Below are 18141 nucleotides of genomic sequence, written 5' to 3' on the forward strand. Positions count from 1 at the left end.
TGCCCAAATGCGGGGAACAAGTTGAGATCTGGAAACATCCCCGTTGCCAGAGTCGATTTTACGAGTTCGACGCTTCGAGGCTGTGCGCCTCGAGGCCGCCATTCGAGCCAACACGCAACACTCTGTTCACTCAGGGTTCGTCAAGCGCGATTGCGGCAGCTTCGCAAGGCTCGGGTTCCGGATGCGAGGGCTTCCATCAAGCCAGGCCACTGATTACTGGGTAGGGCATGATTGCATGAGACAACCGATGTCGAGGACTTGAGAGGTTGATCTCTCCTTACATAGTAAGGTGACTACATTCGGCAAGAGTTAACACTTCAGAGTTCAGCCTCGCCCTAATACATTGTTCGCGTTGCCGTCATCAACCGTAGATATCCTAACCAATCTGCTTGCTCGCTGAACGACAAACACAGTGATATGCATGCCCTCGCGAGTAGCAACTTGCCAACACGTTTCTGGATTCTTGAATCTCGAGGGTGTCCGATCGGCATCCCGCTCCGGTTGCGGAGGTACCAGTCTATTGTAAACATGCATAAAGAAACCATACAATCAATGAACTTGTCCTCCACTTCCCTATTACATGTAGTAACCTCGAGGACCACATGCTTTTATTGATGGAACAGTCGTTGCTGTTGCCATCTTCGGAGCTGTCATAACTTTCGTGCTGGACACGGAGCCAATTGCCAGACCATCTCGTGTAACGCCTTAGGGGTTATACCAATGAACATGTTCTCAGTCGGACAGTAGGCTAGAAGAGCAGGCAGGCCCAGTATGCGTTCGATGCCAGTATGGCACCCTTTAGTCCCTGTATTTCCTGGGACTGAGTGGAATCCAAGATTTGTAGACCGGTGTCAGGCCATAAGGCCGAAAATATGAGGATATGGACTGACTGCACTGACCGGACCAGTGACGTGGGAACCACACACATGGCGATGCAGCTTTACTTCCTCTCTCCGACGAGAGAAATAGTCGTGCGCTCGATTTCTACCCATCTGAGCATTCGACCCACCCGAGCTTGGTTTCATGACCCCAGTGAGGAGGGACCCTCATGAAACCAGCTGCATGTCTTCATGGACGCTTGGCAAATGCGGTTGGACTGGGAAAATGACACACGACTTCAACAATCAACTGAACGGGTAGAGCGCACATGAACTGTACAGCAAAGAACCGTACGGCCGATAAGCATGTCCATGAGATTCATTACCAAACCCAACTTTCTAACCGTCCTGTGAGAGCGAAGGTCAGTGGTCGTGATCATCTTCATCCCAGCCACTTTCATGATCGCTTGGTGATTCATCATGATCCTCCTCCCACCCGTCTCCTTCCAGGTCCGGACTGCGAATGCCCCAGCTTAGGAGGAATCCCAGGAAAGCGATGCCCGCAAAAACACCGAACGGCATCGCCTCGCCTTTCGGATGCAATCTCGTGGCGGCGGAGAACAACGCCCCGGAAACAAATGGGCCGACCGCTCGTCCGCCTGATGCTAGTGTTTGAGCCAGGCCGTTAATCTGGCCGAGGACCGCGTGTGATGGGGCCGAGTTAGTGATCTGGTGGGGTCAGCTGGTGATAGCGGCGCATGTCGTCACGGCCAACTTACGAGGAGAAGAGCACTTGTTAGCCCGCCAACGGCTGCCACGGTCTTGATGACGAGAATGGCTCCCAACTCGACCCAGAGCAGGAGTTTGCCTTCACTCATGCCTGCGTAGCGCCCATCCGAAGATGTCTTGTAGCCCACCCATGGCATCAACAAGAAAGCGGCGACGAAACCGGCTATGCTGACTCGGTACGACGCCCTATTCCCTAGCTTGTCTCTCAGGCGACCGTAGATGCCCACCTGAAATAGGATGGTCACAAGCCCAGAGAAAGACAGAGACAGGCCCACCTCTTGTGTGGAGAGGTCTCGTCCGGTGGGGGCTTTACCTTCTCCAAAGATCGGATACAACGTGTTGTATGCCACATTGGAAAGCGAAAATACAAGGTATGTCAACAGCAGAAGGACGGTATCGCGATTGAAAATATCGCGGTACGTGATCTTATCCATTGAGGTTCCTGGGAGAAGCCCCGAATATTCGTCGGGATCCTGAAGGTCATCCGAACCACCATTCCGATAATGGTTCAGACGAGCCCCGTGCCGTTCGCGCTGTGATAACGTTCTCACATATGACGGTCGGTGCGAGCCGCCAGCGAACTGCCATATCCAGGCGAAGAGGTTTCCAATACGTTTGGGAAGAGGGGGTTGATCGCGAGCCGCTTCGTGGCTCTCTTCGAGGAGCCAGCATGCGAGACCGAAATCGACGAGGAGGATCGTGGCGGAGAAGATGTTCGGCGGCAAGTACGGATACGTCCCCCAGAATCCGTCATCGTCATCGACCAGGTTCACCAACATTCCGCCCACCGTCGGACCGGTGATTCCACCGAGGCCATAGACGACCGGAAGGTATGTAAACGCCCGTCCTTGATTGCTTCGATCCGTGAGTTCGCCTAAGACCGTGCTGACGACCCCTTGGTTGCCATTGACTAGGCCCATGAGCGTCTGAACCGCAATTGCGGCGCCTAATGTTTTGCAGAAGCCGAATCCCGCGAAGCACGCGGCCGTCATCACGGTCCCAAGAAGTATGACCGGCTTCCGCCCGATGCGGTCGGAAAGTAAACCCCAAAAATATCCCGACGCACATTGCGCTAGCGCGAACGCGCTGGCGATCAAGCCAACGTACAGGCCGACGGTTGCCTGTGACACCCCGGGAAACCCAAGAGCCATCGCAGGGAGGTATGGACCGATGCTGTTCAGCGCGGTCTGTTCAGCCAGAGCGATGACCCCGAGGATCGCCAATTGCTTTTTCGGAAGAGGGGTTTCATCGTGGGGTTGTCCATTCTCATGGTTGGCATTGCGGGTGCTCGAATCCTGCGATCTCAGGCGTGAGTGAGGAGGTCCTTTTGAGGAGGGTGGATTCGTTGGAAAGGTTTGATAGTGAGGAGTGGACGACTCGCGCCGCGAAGGATCAAAAGCATCATCTGCGGCCTCCATGCTCCAAAAGATCTGTTTCAACAAGTATTAGGAAATTGATAGGCCGTATGAATCAGAACTGGACTGGAAACAATCAATCATGGGCTGTCAATCTCTTTTCACCCAAAGAGCATGGTGTGTCGTGCGAACCGGTCAATATTAAATAAAGGCGGCAGGTGAAGAACCAGGACAGGGCAACTGGCAATCCTTATCATGCGACTGGAACTGTTAACTGCGGAGTTAATGCCATAATGCTTGGAATTTGGGCCACGAAATACAGGCAGTCAATTGGGCCTGGATGGAAGAAATGTAATACATTGCGATTGCTTACAGAGTTACTTACTTGTACCTGGGCCAAAAAAAATCCGCAAACAGCTCCTCCGGAATGACGAAGCGGTTCAGGCCAAGGAAATCCTGCGCACATGCCTTTCGATGTCATCACTTCACAGGGCTTGTCACGTGCTCATCCTATTCTCAGCTAGCTAGTCATCATCCGTCTCCACTCTCCACATCCGGTCTAATTCAAATCTGATTTATGCACGTGACCACTACTTCTTCAAGTTGAAGTAGAACAGTTCAAGCCCTAACTTATAACTATATGTATGATATTGGTCCTAGTTAAGGGATTGATCCTTCAGACAAGAAGTTCTAGTGCTAACTTAGGCTGAGAGCAGACATACAACTGTGCAGGCCATGGGAAAGAAATGTACAATGCCCGTCCCCTACCAGTCGTTGATGGCACTTTGTACTGTTCCCTCGCTCAACGCTGGCTGATGTGTATCTGATAATTCATACTTGGTACTCCGTATTGATCAAGATCTGACACTCGCAAATTTCCGTTTGTTACAACCGTCCCTTAGGGGGAGTTTGAAAGATGGTTAATTGTGTGAATTGAATTGCATATCCTTTGTTACTTCTGTCACTGTATGACTGGACTCTCGTGTGTACTCCGTTCTGACACAGAACAAACTCTCTGGCAGGGCTCCGTCTTGGCAGAGACTCCGTGAACGGCACACCAACCGAAGATTTCGGTCCTCACGCGCCGTAATCCAACTCGAGATGCAGACTGGGAGGTGAACGTCCAGCTGCAAGTGTCTGCATTATTTAATGGTCGAAAGTCCCTCCCATTTCCACGGTTCTCCCGGATATCCCCACAGTTCTCGACAATTCGCTCATTTGAGGCGTCGGATCTTCGGTTGAACCGCATTAGCTGACCTAGCTCTATCTATTCCAGTACTTCCAGGGAGACTCACTCGCAATGTCTACTCAGCCATTATTCTCGTCGTCGTTAATATCACCGACTGTCCTCGCTTCCCTCCCCGAAGGCTACACCTGTCGGCCCCTACAGAGGGACGACTTCCACAATGGCTTCCTGGATGTCCTTCGAGTGCTGACGACGGTCGGAGATATCAGTGAATCGGCCTTCAACGAGCGGTACGATTGGCTTTCCAAGCGCAGCGATGAATACTTCCTGCTATGTATAATAGATGGCAGTGGGGGGATAGTGGGCACGGGAGCCTTGGTCGTGGAGAGGAAATTGTATGCACCTTCTCCAAACCCCCTGAACTATCAAGGCCGGGCGACTAACGTGCTGCAGCATCCATTCGTTAGGGCTCGTCGGCCACATTGAAGACATTGCGGTCGCGAAAGATCAACAGGGCAAGAAGTTGGGTTTGCGAATCATTCAGGCGTTGGATCACATTGCAGAGCAAGTTGGATGCTACAAGGTACCAGCTCCACGCCATTCGGTTCTCCTGACCTTAGCTAACGCCGGACCAGGTCATCCTCGATTGTTCGGAAGCCAACGAAGGATTCTACATTAAGTGCGGTTACAAGCGAGCAGGCCTCGAAATGGCCCATTATTTCCAAGCGCCCAAGAGTAATGCATAGACGATAAACACAATGGTGTGTGATTAGAGGTCAATATTAGACGGTCATCCTATGGTATCTCCTGTTTCCCTACCTGCGACAAAGGATCTTCGGCGGTGTAGGTCGGCTGGATTGTATCACGCTCGGATATGGGAATCCCGCCAATGTTCAATAGACATTTATGACTTCCTACGGCTTGGAATCCGGCATGTCGAACAGCTCCGTTAGCTCAGTGCTGGAATCAATCAAGCGATCTTCACGACAGTCATTATGAGCTGTGTGTCTGCTACTGAACTTAGATTCCGCCTGCCTCTTAAGACCCTCCTCCCGCTTTCTTCGACGCCTTTCCTCCTGTCCCTCGGCTGCTACCTGATTCTGAGCATTATGATTTGAGCCAAGGCGACCGTTCCGAAACAGCCCCTGTGAGAATCTTTCGATCCTTTTTGAATTTTCCGCAAAGCGTTTCTCGGAGACTAGTGCTATGCAATTGAGGTAGCTTTCATCCACCAAGGTGAAGAGTTCACCAGTGTCTGGTTCCTCGAAGCCGATGATCGAGTCAAGGCTCAACCCTGCTGAGCGAACGGCTACAATAGGCATATAAGTCCCATCCGGTTGCGGATTAAGGGTGGCAATGCCGCTCTCTCGAAAGCCGGCCTGCAAGGCAGACGACGTGACGGACTCGGCATGCTCTAGCGATGCTGCGAGAACATGAAGGATCTATTTCTCGAATTAGTAGAGTCGCAACCTAGGAAAGCATAGGTATCCTGCCAACATACAAAGGGTTCGAATTTGAAATGTATGAGTTTATGAGATTGCGGTAAGACCTTAGGGGGTTCTTTCCCATGCGATAGTTTCAAAAACGTGTGAAAATCGTCAACTTTGGGGAGTGTGCTGAAGGGGCAATGAGAGACAAATAACCATCTGCCACCCCCTTTCCCGCCGGAGTAATTGGAAACTGTGCCAGCGTCGGCAGTCGAAGGAGTCCGTCTACCTTCGAGGAATACGCTTACACGGCCGGAGCAGCTGCTCGTAGTAACCAGCCCCGAAGACTTATTGATGTTTGAAATCAATTCCCGAATCTCCGCGTCTATAGACCCTTTGGGGGATAGGTCGGAGTACTCATTTGGAGGCTTATCAAGTTCCTGGAGAATCAGGCTTTTTTTCTGCTCGAAAAGTCCCATGATTGGATCTGGCACGCTTTATCTCCTGCGCGGTTTCGATAACTGATGGTGAGTGAAAATATATCCAAGTACGCGATTTTCGCGTTCGGCCTCTGCTTGGTTGCCAAGTGTTAATGAAGCCAATTCGGAGTTGATGACTGCGGCGGGAACTGTGAGGGTGGTGCAGCAACAAGAAGTCTGGCGATTCTTGGTTACAGGTAGAGTTTCGATATATCTGCGCCAGGACTTTGGCGAATTCTGGTGGAAGTGTGCTGGTGAAATAGGGAATTGTTGCACTAATTAATATCATATTCTCAGGCGGGCTATGGATACCTGGCCAAAGCGTCTATCACAGGTATCCAATCGGTATCACTCAATGACGACTTCACCTCCTTTACATGAGTACTGACTTCTTTACGGAATACCCATCTGCACTTTATCTTCTCTTACTCGCGATTCGAGCGAACCAATCATTTAAACTAATATATTCTGGCTACGGATTGGATACTTTCACACGACGCGTATGTTGGATATCTGGACACAGCATGGCCCGGAGGACAACTATGAAACCGAGCCTTGGAAAGGCCCAACCGAAAAGAGATTTGGATGATCCCACTGGCGCAACTTCCCTGCCGAAGCGACCGAAAAGAAGTTCAACGACGCTGACCAAGAGCAAATATTTCGAGAGCGAGGATGCAGGGGAAGAATCGACGGACAGTCTATCGTCGGAGGCCAAGGACGAGCCCGGGTATGAAGATGATTCTGCACAATCAGAGTTGTCGGACGAGCCCGAAGACTCGGATTTTTCGGAAGAAATCGAAGCCCCCAGCAGAAATGTTCGCAAAGGCCAGAGTAACAAGCAACCGGCTGCAATAAAGAATGCTCGCAGCAAGCAAGACCTGGGGAAGTCAGGGGCGAAGACCGGGTTGGGTCCTGGAACGCAGGTCATCATGAAGAAACCAAAGGCCAGAGATCCTGGGGATACACCCTATTCAAACGACATTATTCATCCAAATACGATGCTGTTCCTCCGAGACCTGAAGCAGAATAATAGTCGGCAATGGTTGAAATGTGGGTCATCCCTATGTCTTTACTCACCCTCCATGACCTTCTCCCACTACATCCTTTTCCAAAACACACTATCGAATCTCTGCTGCTCTAGCTTTATGGTCACTATTGAACGTGACTAGATCCGAGCACGGAGGCACTTCTCACAGATTGGAAAGCAGCTGGCATGCAACTACCGAAAGAAAATCACTTGTCGCGATAGGGGATAAATCTTTCCTGTCTTACGCACAACTGACAGGAGCCTACTAGCGAATGATCCCGATTATCGAACATCCTGGAACGATTGGTTGACTTACTGCGAAAGCCTGACTGAGCGAATCGCTGAGGTAGACGACACGATCCCTGAGCTCCCAGTCAAAGATCTCGTAAGACGCCGATCATTGTAACATCATCGGATCAGCCAAGACTAATAGGACAAGGTCTTCCGTATTTATCGAGATGTACGGTTCTCGAAAGATCAGTCTCCTTACAAGGTCAGAAATCAGAGTGTCTTGGTCTGAGGAGAAGCTAATTGCAAGCGTAGACTGCATTTTCCGCTGCATGGTAAGAAATTCTAGCAAGTTGCAGTTGGTCGTGTTAGTTCCTATGCTCATCTGGATCTCAGGTCTCGTACCGGGAGAAAGGGTCCATATGCGGCATACTATGTTGAGGTCAGCCCCGGAAATAGTTTTGTCGGTAAGTCGAATCTTGATTGTTCCCTTATTCAGGCAGGCCCAAGGATCATGGTTTCATTCTCGGGTCGCTATTCCGAGGTCTTCGATCAAAACTTCCATCGCGAGGCCATGAAGGGGTATTATTGAGCCTACCAGTGAAGGTAGCGGATGTTCCATCATCCCCCTAACCTCAACGACATTGAGAGGGGCATAATTTGGCCCTTCTCATGAGAATCTCCGCCTCCCATCAAAGCTCTTGGCTGCAACTCGAGGAGATTCACATCACTATAAAGCGTTCTGTCTTTTAGCTGGGCGTCTTTGGCGCTTAACTCCCACGATTGGGCCGCCCAAGGTGCTCTGGACGAGCATTGTCGACCCAAAATCAGTGATCGCGAGGAACCGTTTGGACTGAGAAGCGTGTATTCCGACACCGAACTTGTGATCCATCAGAGGGGATGGCAGACCGATGCAGCGTACCAACAGATCAACAATGTTGAAAACCGATGCATCATCGCTCTAGTACCAAGCTCATGAGCCAAACCCTCATGGCAACCCGATTAAGGCCATGGCGAGTCCCGTTCGCCTCTGCACGGAATACATGGTCGATGTCGCGGGTCGGTTGCCACGAACTTTTGCACCGTGGTGGATCCGTAGCAAGTCTTCCACCGGAACGACGTCGATGATTGGGAATCCGAACGAATACATAAGCCTGAGGATATTGTGGATTTTTATCTGAGGCCCCCTCCCTTGTTCTATGCGGATATATGTTCGAGATACGGAGGATGTGATTGCAAGGCGTCCTAGGAGCATCGCAGGAGTCAAATCAGTGGCTTACCATTACCAATCGAGTGACGGCATCCGGCACTCCTTGGCGACCTTGATAAATGGCTCGCCAACTGTTAAAAATCAATGAGACTAAGAGCCTCCAGCTAACATAAACTCGCAGCTGGAGGGTTGTGGATGCCCGAACCTGGACCACTGGCAGCTCTGCGACGCGACGTTGATCGAAGACCGAACCGGATCAAGACGGTGCTTCGCGATGCTCGATTCCGAAAAGAGTTCCTTAAAGGCCCTCCGAACGATGATAAGAATATCATCAAAGCCTTCGCGGCGGCCAACACCGAGGGCGCACTGAAGACAAAACCTAAGGTTAGTCGCATTTCTTCGGGAGTCAGGCGGTGCTTGCATTGTTGCTTTTGATTAGCTCCGGTCAATGCTTTCTATGGGTTCGCTGGAAGGACCAAGTACTACATGATTTCACCACTGTTGCCCATCGGGATATCGTCGTCTACATTCACTCCGTTGGCGGGTGATGCTATTGGGAAAAGCGTTCCAGAGAAGTGAAACAAGGGAGTAGGAACCTTATATTCACGGACATTTCTGGACTGACGAAGCAAATCCCTTGGGGCTATTGAGAATCGAGTTTAGTGCCTTTGGTGATGGAAGAACTTCTAACTGGTTTGCACCATACGGTGCGGTCACAACCAGCCGGGTGCTTGGAACTTTCCAACAATGCCATTTCCCGGGCAGTACCTCGACAGTTATCTTGACACACCTCTAGATCCTCATTAAGATTGTGTGAAACACACGAAGGACGGTGGTGAGACTGGAGTTTCGGTGGAACGCGCAGATATCATGGATCCAAACAGTGTCTCTAGGGGCGCAGCACACTTGACAGTGCGGTCAAGGATTGTTCTCGACTATCGATCCATTCTTGACATCGCGCAGTGGGATCGTATATGACTAGACGCTCCGAAGGCGCCTAGCTCTCCATCCTACACATACTCAAACCCTCCGAGAGCTCGTGTGGTCCGATGAACACTTTTCTTACGAAGCTACAAGACAACTCCCGAAGATTGCTTTTGATATCACAAGATTGAACCATTGGAGATACTGACGGGTAATTGCAGGGCTATAACAACGACCATCCAGACCTTGAATTGCTTCGCTTGCGTTCCTACACCGTCGGGAAGCGGATACCCGACGGAGACGTCAACTTGGACAGCATGACGGAGCTGATTTCGTCCCTAGTACCATTTGTACGTATCCTCGATCTCCCAACAATACACCCGGTGCATGTGCCCTTGTCGAGGATTACACAGCTCAGTCTCAATGCGTGTGCACACTGTTCGACGGAGCCGTGTAACCTTAAAACGCGGAGATGCAGCATGTTGGGCGAGGTCATTTGAAGCGGCTGCTGTGTCTCCCGGGGATGCTGCCCTACGATGTCGAAGCCCGTTATCCCCGTTGCTGCGGCACCCTTGCTTCGACAGATGCGTTGGCTCTGCTTTCGCCAGAACGTTGCTGGCGAGCGGCGTCGTGCGAATCGGCTGGATGAAGGCTCGGCGGCAAAGCAAGCGAGGCCAACGCATCAGTTCCCTAATCCGGAGTCCGGAGTCGTGCAGCACACACACCCCGCATTCAATACGCGACCTTTTGAACCCAACCAAGACGACACAGGCAGGCTAATGATGAGGTTATTTGATAGATCACATACTTGAACAGCGTTGTCATGCCTGATGGTGTGGATGAGGAGGAAGATTCCGATGACATGGATGACGAGGGTTGAGTCGGCCAGGACAGAAATAGCTACCACCTCCAACTTTTTGGATCTGCTCGTCAGCGTTGGGCGTGGCAGAATATAGCGTTCAAATTTCTATCTATCATTGAACAGTTTGCTTCTACCCATCCCACTTCAGTTACAAGCCACAACCCGACTACATCAACCTCAAGGCTCAACGGCAGCCAGTCTCAGGAAGCAGGGCATACCAAGAATATTCATATTATTGGGAGAAGTGCTTCCGGTGAAAGAAAGTCGGTCAGCGACGGCGATCCGGGCAGCATCGGGTGACCATGAGTCGGCAGCGCCTAGACAACGGCTTCACTTTCAGCGTTCAGGATAGCCCCAACAACTACTATCGAGAAGATTGCAGAAACGATGGATGATGGAAGAGGTGATTTGCCCTGTGCCACGTCAATCAATGCATGCATCCCCTGTAGGTGTCGGGAGTCCACGCAGTATATTGAGTACTCGAACGGAACGAGGTGGCAGCGCCGTGCTGTACATATTCATTATTCAGTGATATATCCAGTGACATATTCCATAATTAACTTCCATTGTTATCGGGATGAGTGAGGCGTGAGAGCATGGGACGCCAATCTCAGGTCGCAGGCTCACAGCGTCTCACCCATTTTTCCGGATTTTTTTCTGGGGACGAGTTCGAATTAGCTCGACGGGAAGGTCACGTGCTTGATCCCGCCTGCATGCATCGACCCGTCCCGGTTGTTGTCCAGTTTGCCCACACGACACGGAAACGAGGGAGCCAGTCAGAAGCCGCCGACAACTTCTCCCTGTCAGCTGGGCGAGACAGCGCTAGGAAGATGCAGATGAAAAGTCATGGATTGAGAGTCATGGACGTGGACAAGGATCAGCGCGTGGTGGGTGTCTCCAGTTTACAGCGCCGAATACCACCGGAGCAGAGACATTCTGTTTTACAGGCTAGGGCCCGCCGGCGACATCCCGCACAGGGCGATTTGGTGTAGTGGCCCTGCACCGATAGTAGTCCCTAGATTAGGGGTATTTAGCACTCGAAACCGAGCCAGTCCGACATCTCACCGTCAGCGCCACCTAGCAACTTCCACCCCCGCTGTCAGCTCACTGCTCAGTGCTCACATCTGTCTTAGTCTCATAGCTCGTCTCCATCAGCCTTTTGCCGCTTCTGCCGATCCTGCCCGATTCCTTGCAGAGCTGGACCTTTCGGCTTTGGAGTTGGGCAGTTGGATCACTCCACACTGGGACTGGGTCCAGAATTTGGAACATTGGAACACTGGGACATCCGCTGCTGGCCTGCTGCCGTACTATGCCGCCTGCCGCGTACCGCCCGCCTCCCGCCGTCCACAGCCCAGTATCCGCCGTCCCGCTCTACGCCAACTCTCCTGTTCATTCCGAAGAGACAGGGAAACCGACATGGTGATTCTTGCTGGTCTCGGGGACCTTAGTCAACAGTCTTTTCGCGTTGAGTCCTGCACTCGGGCTGGAGTTGGGATTTTGGATGCGCTGTGTAAAACCTGGTACTTTCACGAGGGAAATTGAGGGAAATTGAGCGGCGTCCTGTCCAAAACGTGCGCCAATGGGAATTATTGAGTCGGGTTTCTTGCAGATTGCTGATCTCTCTCTCGCTCTCGCCTTCCGTCATCAGGAGGGGGAGCTTTACCCGCGACGTGCATCGCATCCGCAATCCCGCATGCATTCATTGCATTGTGAGCGTCTACGCGGCGCAATCCCCGTTCATGGCGCCCGTTCCACGGTTACACAAACCAAGCTCAACACCCTCGTCAATATCAATGTGTTTTCCCTACTTCAGGAACTTAGAATCGACTCATTCGAGCATTTGATCCAACTGATGGGGTGTGGTCGACCGTTGTCCAGCATCGCGACACGGCCGAGCCCAGTCGAGGTGTCTGGAGCAATCCTGTTGGAAGTCCGAACTTACCAGTGCCTGATTATCCCGATTTATACGAATCTCAAGGGTGTATCAAGGGTACCTCGGGCGGTCGATGGACCGGGCCGCGCCCGCCAGAAATAAATAGAACTTGGAGCCTCGGACGGACGATGACACGAGGAATTACCAGTCCGGTCCTCCTCTCATTTCTTCCTTCCCCTTGCTCAGGAATTATAGTTTGGATGCTCTGCTCACTTCTGGCTGCCGCTGAGCGGTGCTACACTGGCTAGCGCCAGGGACTGATGCAAGACCATACAGCATACGGAGGATCCGTATGTGATGGGATACGTCCATGGCCTCCCCCGGGCCCAATCCAGAGCTCCGTGCCACCGTTAATTCTTCTGATGCTGTGCCGCAACCGGACGATTGCGATATGCGAAGCGCATCGCCTCAATCACAAAGGGATGTTAGTTTCTGTCCCGCACTAACGGTTCGACCAGAAGCAAGCCATGGAAAATAGATTAACAGCCTCTTGAGTCTTGTTGCCACTCGATGCTTGTGGAACGACACCCTTGGCTACAGCGGGTTGACGTCGCAGCCTCCAAATTGAGCCTGGTCGACCTAATAAAATGACTACTTATCTACAGAAACATGGTATGCAGATAGTATGTACTATTCTTGGTACGTATCGCATTTTCGTTTCGTGTTTGTGACTCCGAACGGTCGAGACTCTGCCCTTGATTGACTAGGTCAAGCGGGTGACAACGACTGTCGACTCTCGAAGTCTCGAGATAGGATATCTTTCTGTGCCTGTTTCTGCTCTGACACTGTCTGTTCGCACCTATCATAGCCTTCATCATACGGACACGGTATAATAGAAGTGTTAGCAGGCGGATGGAGGCTATGCGGGATGTAAGCCTTCATTGCTTTGCCCTGATGTGATTCCAGGTTTCACCTAAGACTCCATCCAGTGCTCTCTACAAGGACTGGACCTCCATGCATACAGGGCTTGCGAGTTGCAAAAGTCCCACAGCGTAAGATTAAATTCATGCAATCCTTCAAATGCAGCCACTGGACCGCATATCGTTTTGACATCCACCCGGTGAGCCGCGCGGTAATTGCGGTGTCACATCAACACATTTCATCCACATTCAACAGGATATACTTGTGACCCGATCAGGGATGCCTAGGATTATATCATGCAGGTAAACGGAAATACTGTTACCCCCACAAAACGTTTTCGTGTAACGGTGTAACCGATCCCCAAAGCCTGGACTTCGAAGCACCAGACTTCGCTACCGGTCTGTGTACAAGTACAATATCGCTCCGGCCCGTATCGAGCTGTCTCACCTAGCTCCAAGCAGCCAACTGGTTACGGTGTTTGTTGGAGCCACACAGCCCAACCTCCACGGATATCCTGTGTGACATGGACGGTCCGTGGTGAACATACTGTGCTTGCCGGCTCGTTGATTGTCTGTCAGTGTGAAATCGTTTGTTAATTGGGAAATTCTAGTCCGCCTGTTGTGGTCGTCAGGTGGTACACATACCTCAAATAGGGTAGTTAGGAAGCATATGGAAATCTATGCTTCCTCATATTGAAATGTTTTAGCTAGGGCATCCGATCCGCTACGGCTAGGAATATGGGTATCTATCAATGTTGGATTTGATGCCACCAAAGCGTGTATCCAGCAGGCTTGGCTTGATTACCGGTATGGGTGTATTTTCTCACGATGGTCGCTGTCGGATGGTCAGTGTCTCTCTCACCCTTTGCCGCCGTCCAACATACAACTCAACACAGTGCGGCGAGGTCTCCTAAGAGCTGAGATCGCCACTCACTCTCTGGGTTCACCATCCATGATCCACCCCTCGTACGTCATCGTATTCTTTGTCATCCCTGCGCGGCGTTTTCCCGGCGAGATTTTCAAGACCTTTGAGTGGATGACCAGATGACCTTTCATGGCTCCATCACAGCAATCCATGCCTCCACGCCTTCCATGGTCCATCGACCTCGGCGGCTCGGAGCACCCCAAGGTGGTCAAGTGATGTTTGCATTCGGAATGTCTCGCAGGGCCAGGGAAGCTGAATTCACTCGAAAGTCACACCGCTTTCCATAGCGGAAGAATCTCCCAACCGTACGGCGTGATGTTAGTGGTCCAAACCCGACGGCCACCAACATGCCAACGCGACCAGACAAAACCAATCCACCCTTCGACCTGGCCAATCGCGATCCCAGGACCGCTTCTCGCCCACGATGGGGGCCTGTCAGGGCCCTAGAAATTCGTCGGATCACCCGATTCGTCGGCCTTTTTACCTTTTCTCGCCGAGCACATTGGTCGGAGGGAATGCAGCGTAGCGCGACGCCATGGACGATAGGCTTGCACCAGGTCCAAGGTACTCGTACCATGGTGACCCGCCTGCGGGATTTAGTTTCGGTTTTCTGTGAGATTTCTTGACTCGTCGAGTCGTGGTCCGTTCACCATTTGGGGTTTCGTGGTGATATTAGCTAGTTATTGAGGCAACGTACTCTGTAGTCCGGGCATGGCATTGGAAGAACGCTACATGGATAATACGGTACTACTGTGCCCCAGACCTGGTTTGCCGATCCAATCTCATCTTCGCAGTTCGCACAGCTCCGTCAAGTGTCAACCCATCCATCGAGCCAGGCACTTCCCAGGATGAACAAATTGAAGTTTGAAAGCATTACACACGTTTTTCGACCAGCCAAAACACTGCATCCACGCAACAGCGGCTATGCGCGGTAGTCGTTCCTCTCCATCCCTGCTGCGTGCTCCGCATGTAACTGCGGTCGTACTACCACCGGTCAAATAACAAATTCCACCTTCCATGGGTTTCTCTGCAGAGTGCAACCAATATCTCGCCGCAGGGAGTACCCCATGTTGACAAAATCGGTGAGGGATGTAGTCACCCCTTGTGTCTTTATTTCGATAGGCCCCTTCGTCCAGCTGATCCGTTGATCAAGGGTGAGCGATGGACCTGCGATGGAGCGATGGAGCGATGGAGCGCCCACGAAGGCTCCATAAGCCCAGCGGACTCATTCTCGATATGCTCGTTTAGGGATCGCGAGGGGGCAAGGGCGCCGTTATACCATGGAACGCACAACGCTCCGGCTCTCCTAGGTGGCGTGGTTAGCGGCGAATCTAAGTGCTGGTCCGTCCCGTTGAAGCTGATCGGCTGGAACTGAATCGACTTGGTGGAACGAACCATCGACGGACAGAAAAGGTACGGTACGGACGGGAAATGTCGCTTCGGTGACAGCATCCCACCGGCACCGGCACCGACACCGCCCATTTGAATCAGTAAGCAATGTTGGGGACGGAGAATAGAACGGATCATTGCGTGATGGTCTGGAGGTGACCAAATATTAGTCGCCGTTCAATCCATCATGAATCTCTCCCGGCTGACCACAGAATTTGCCTTCCCCAGTCTCGAACTCATCGTTATAACTAATTTCAGATTCCAGCGATGACACCGATGCACGGGATAGGTCGAAACGTGTGGAGACGGAGGGGAAAGAAATCCTTAAAGCGGATGTGCCCAACTCCCAAATGATCCTACCTAGGGACGGAGTGACCGAGACCCGTTCGATTTTCTATATTATAGGTACCATCCGGTCCCTTATTGGCCACTGCCTCCTTCTGCCCCTGGCCTCTTGGTGATCGACGGATCAAAACTCCTACCAAACTTCAGAACTCATGAGCAGGGACTTCCATGTCCTGATGTTCAGTGACCACGAGGGACGACGGATGAATAGTGCCGGCACCTCGCGGGATTTTTTCGCCAGCAAAGGGTCATGGATTGTGAATTGTAATTGTAGCAGTGACTGGACCTCCAGGGTCTCCTCCACGGTTAGCATGGGCAACGTAGTTATAATAATATCAAGCAGTGTATCCGTACGCTTGTTGGGCAAACCAAACGCCTAACCGCGCTTGTGGCGGTGGTGGACGGTGGTCGATGATCCATTGTGAGATTTTTGACTGCCTCCTTGGAGAGAGTGGATGAGCAGGCGGATCATTGGGTCGATTGACGCAGTAGTGGACTCTCCGTGCCTCACCAACTGAGCTCGGCGAATCGGGAATATGCATATATGGAGTGGTCACGGGTTGCTGATCTCGCCACTCAGGCACTTGGTCTCATCCAAGACGATGCAGAGCAGTTGGAAACTTGGAATCTGGGCTGGTGGAGAGATAGAACCAATATGAAAATGCAGTTGGACGGTCTTCCCCCTTCGGTCTTCACCGCTGAGAGAGCCTACTGGGTAAGGACCGAGGAACAGTGCAGTAGTGAACTCGTCACAATGCATCCAAGCTAATATTTCAACATATATCGACAATCGACATTTCATCCATATTAGCTACCAAGATACATCTCAACTGCTAAACCGCATACTCCAGAGGGTCTAATTAGGGAGAGTTTAGGGTGCAGGGAGCCTGTACTTGTTGCAAAGCTGCCTGGTTACGGGCCACCCCTCCGTCCCTAGAGGTCCTTGATGGGTGTACGATCCATATACAATACCCGACTAATCACCTGTAGTCTCTTCCCCCCTATCAAACCCAAAAGCTGCACGGCGGCAACTCGTCGGTCCTTCCCGTTGGCTCTGTGCGCAACTGTGCAGATGGGATGGAATTATAGTCACCTAAGCTAATTATTCCATACGTTGATACGTAGCTGATACCTCTAACTTCTTCCTCTAACCTTTTCCTCTAAGACCGATCCATGGCTACTCCCATCCACGTCCCGTCACGTCCGTCTACCGTCCCCTCTACCGTTTACCGTCCACCATCTACCGTCTATTTCGTACCCGTAGTCCATAATATGACTCCATAATCCGTACCGTATCCCGTCCATTAGGCATCTCCCGTCTATCCGCTCTCCCGCTGCCCAACCTTTTCCCCAATTCCTCTGCGTTCTTTTCCCATTAACCCGCCATTCGGGACTGGGGACACGCTTGAACCATATTTCTCTTCCTCTCCCTCCCCTCGATTTCCGAGCCTACGCTTCGCTCTCCCTCCCTCCGTCTCTCCACTCGTCCAGTGGTCAGTCATCACTACTAGTCTGGTCACTTGTCATCCTTCATCCATTTCAACTAGAATCCATACGCACCATTCATCCATCCATATTCCCTCCATCTCTTCTTCTAACTTCTTTATCCACCCTCCCTCTTTATTTATTCACCAACCAGATTTCTTCTTTTCGACACTCCATATCCCTTCGTCTTACATCAATCATCCCACGACTCAGATTCCATCCAATCCTCCTATCCTTCATCCTGTCTGGTCTCCATTCAGCTTACCGTCGCACCCGTTCCGTCTCCTTTGCCCGCTACCGTGTGTGACCAAGTGACTGGCCTCGCAACCCGTAAAACGATTCACCTCACCACCTGGTTACACTGCATCGCTTGTTCGCTCCGACCTTACATACGGTACGGGGGGATTCTGGCGCTTAATTGCAGTCCTGTCACGTCCTGCACGTCCTCGTGTGCGACATCTATTCTCCCGCACATTGCCGACAACGGTGTTGGAGCGCTGCAAGTCTGCAACCCACGATCAGAACGTCATCCTCGACCTCGTTGTGCCACGCCATCTCTTGACCGGCTGCACAAGGCTATGACCGACGCGGGCCGATCCTCGACTACTTAATTAGGTGGAAGGAAGGCCAGGTTCTCCGTCCGAATCTTCAAATGAATCCTCAAGTCCCCTCGCCTCTGGGCCAACAACCATATTGGTCTCCGCATCCGCCTCCGCATCCGCAACCTGGTGAGCAGCAGCCGCCGCCATCCACAGGACTTCCTCCTCCACCGCATGGTTCTGCTCCCGCTGCGAACGGTGCCTATCATCCTCCGCCACCCCAGGCTGTAAGTGCAATGATTCGCTGATACCGCGGTTCCACCCTAGTGGCAACGACGCGTGCATGGACAATGACTTCAG

At 51.8% G+C, this 18141-nt stretch overlaps 5 protein-coding genes across 5 annotated transcripts; 3 read left to right on the plus strand and 2 right to left on the minus strand.

Moving 5' to 3' along the window:
- Window positions 1–1084: 1084 nt before the first annotated feature.
- Window positions 1085–3120, minus strand: P152DRAFT_346522 (MFS general substrate transporter). The gene is made up of 2 exons (XM_033675375.1): window positions 1598–3120; window positions 1085–1547 (listed from the first exon to the last, which is right to left on the minus strand). The coding sequence occupies exons 1-2, from the start codon at window positions 3023–3025 to the stop codon at window positions 1242–1244; spliced, it is 1734 nt and encodes a 577-aa protein (XP_033534323.1). The 5' UTR covers window positions 3026–3120; the 3' UTR covers window positions 1085–1241.
- Window positions 3121–4262: 1142 nt separating this feature from the next.
- Window positions 4263–4894, plus strand: P152DRAFT_396843 (glucosamine 6-phosphate N-acetyltransferas-like protein; the record flags this gene model as incomplete). The annotated part of the gene is made up of 3 exons (XM_033676380.1): window positions 4263–4543; window positions 4602–4731; window positions 4784–4894. 3 exons carry the CDS (start codon window positions 4263–4265, stop codon window positions 4892–4894), a joined length of 522 nt encoding a protein of 173 aa, XP_033534324.1.
- Window positions 4895–5062: 168 nt separating this feature from the next.
- Window positions 5063–6054, minus strand: P152DRAFT_507499 (uncharacterized protein; the record flags this gene model as incomplete). The annotated part of the gene is made up of 2 exons (XM_033682537.1): window positions 5063–5590; window positions 5650–6054. The coding sequence occupies 2 exons, from the start codon at window positions 6052–6054 to the stop codon at window positions 5063–5065; spliced, it is 933 nt and encodes a 310-aa protein (XP_033534325.1).
- A 367-nt stretch (window positions 6055–6421) lies between these two features.
- P152DRAFT_458506 (uncharacterized protein) lies at window positions 6422–10660 on the plus strand. The gene is made up of 8 exons (XM_033679481.1): window positions 6422–7104; window positions 7351–7466; window positions 7521–7574; window positions 7625–7644; window positions 7706–7776; window positions 8701–8903; window positions 9665–9793; window positions 10243–10660. Exons 1-8 carry the CDS (start codon window positions 6579–6581, stop codon window positions 10321–10323), a joined length of 1200 nt encoding a protein of 399 aa, XP_033534326.1. The 5' UTR covers window positions 6422–6578; the 3' UTR covers window positions 10324–10660.
- Window positions 10661–11436: 776 nt separating this feature from the next.
- On the plus strand, window positions 11437–12679 carry P152DRAFT_458510 (uncharacterized protein). The gene has a single exon (XM_033679482.1). The coding sequence runs from the start codon at window positions 11885–11887 to the stop codon at window positions 12338–12340; it is 456 nt and encodes a 151-aa protein (XP_033534327.1). The 5' UTR covers window positions 11437–11884; the 3' UTR covers window positions 12341–12679.
- Window positions 12680–18141: the final 5462 nt, after the last annotated feature.

This window comes from Eremomyces bilateralis (genome assembly GCF_010015585.1).
Source record: "Eremomyces bilateralis CBS 781.70 unplaced genomic scaffold P152scaffold_9, whole genome shotgun sequence".
Classification (NCBI taxonomy): Eukaryota; Fungi; Ascomycota; class Dothideomycetes; order Eremomycetales; family Eremomycetaceae; genus Eremomyces; species Eremomyces bilateralis.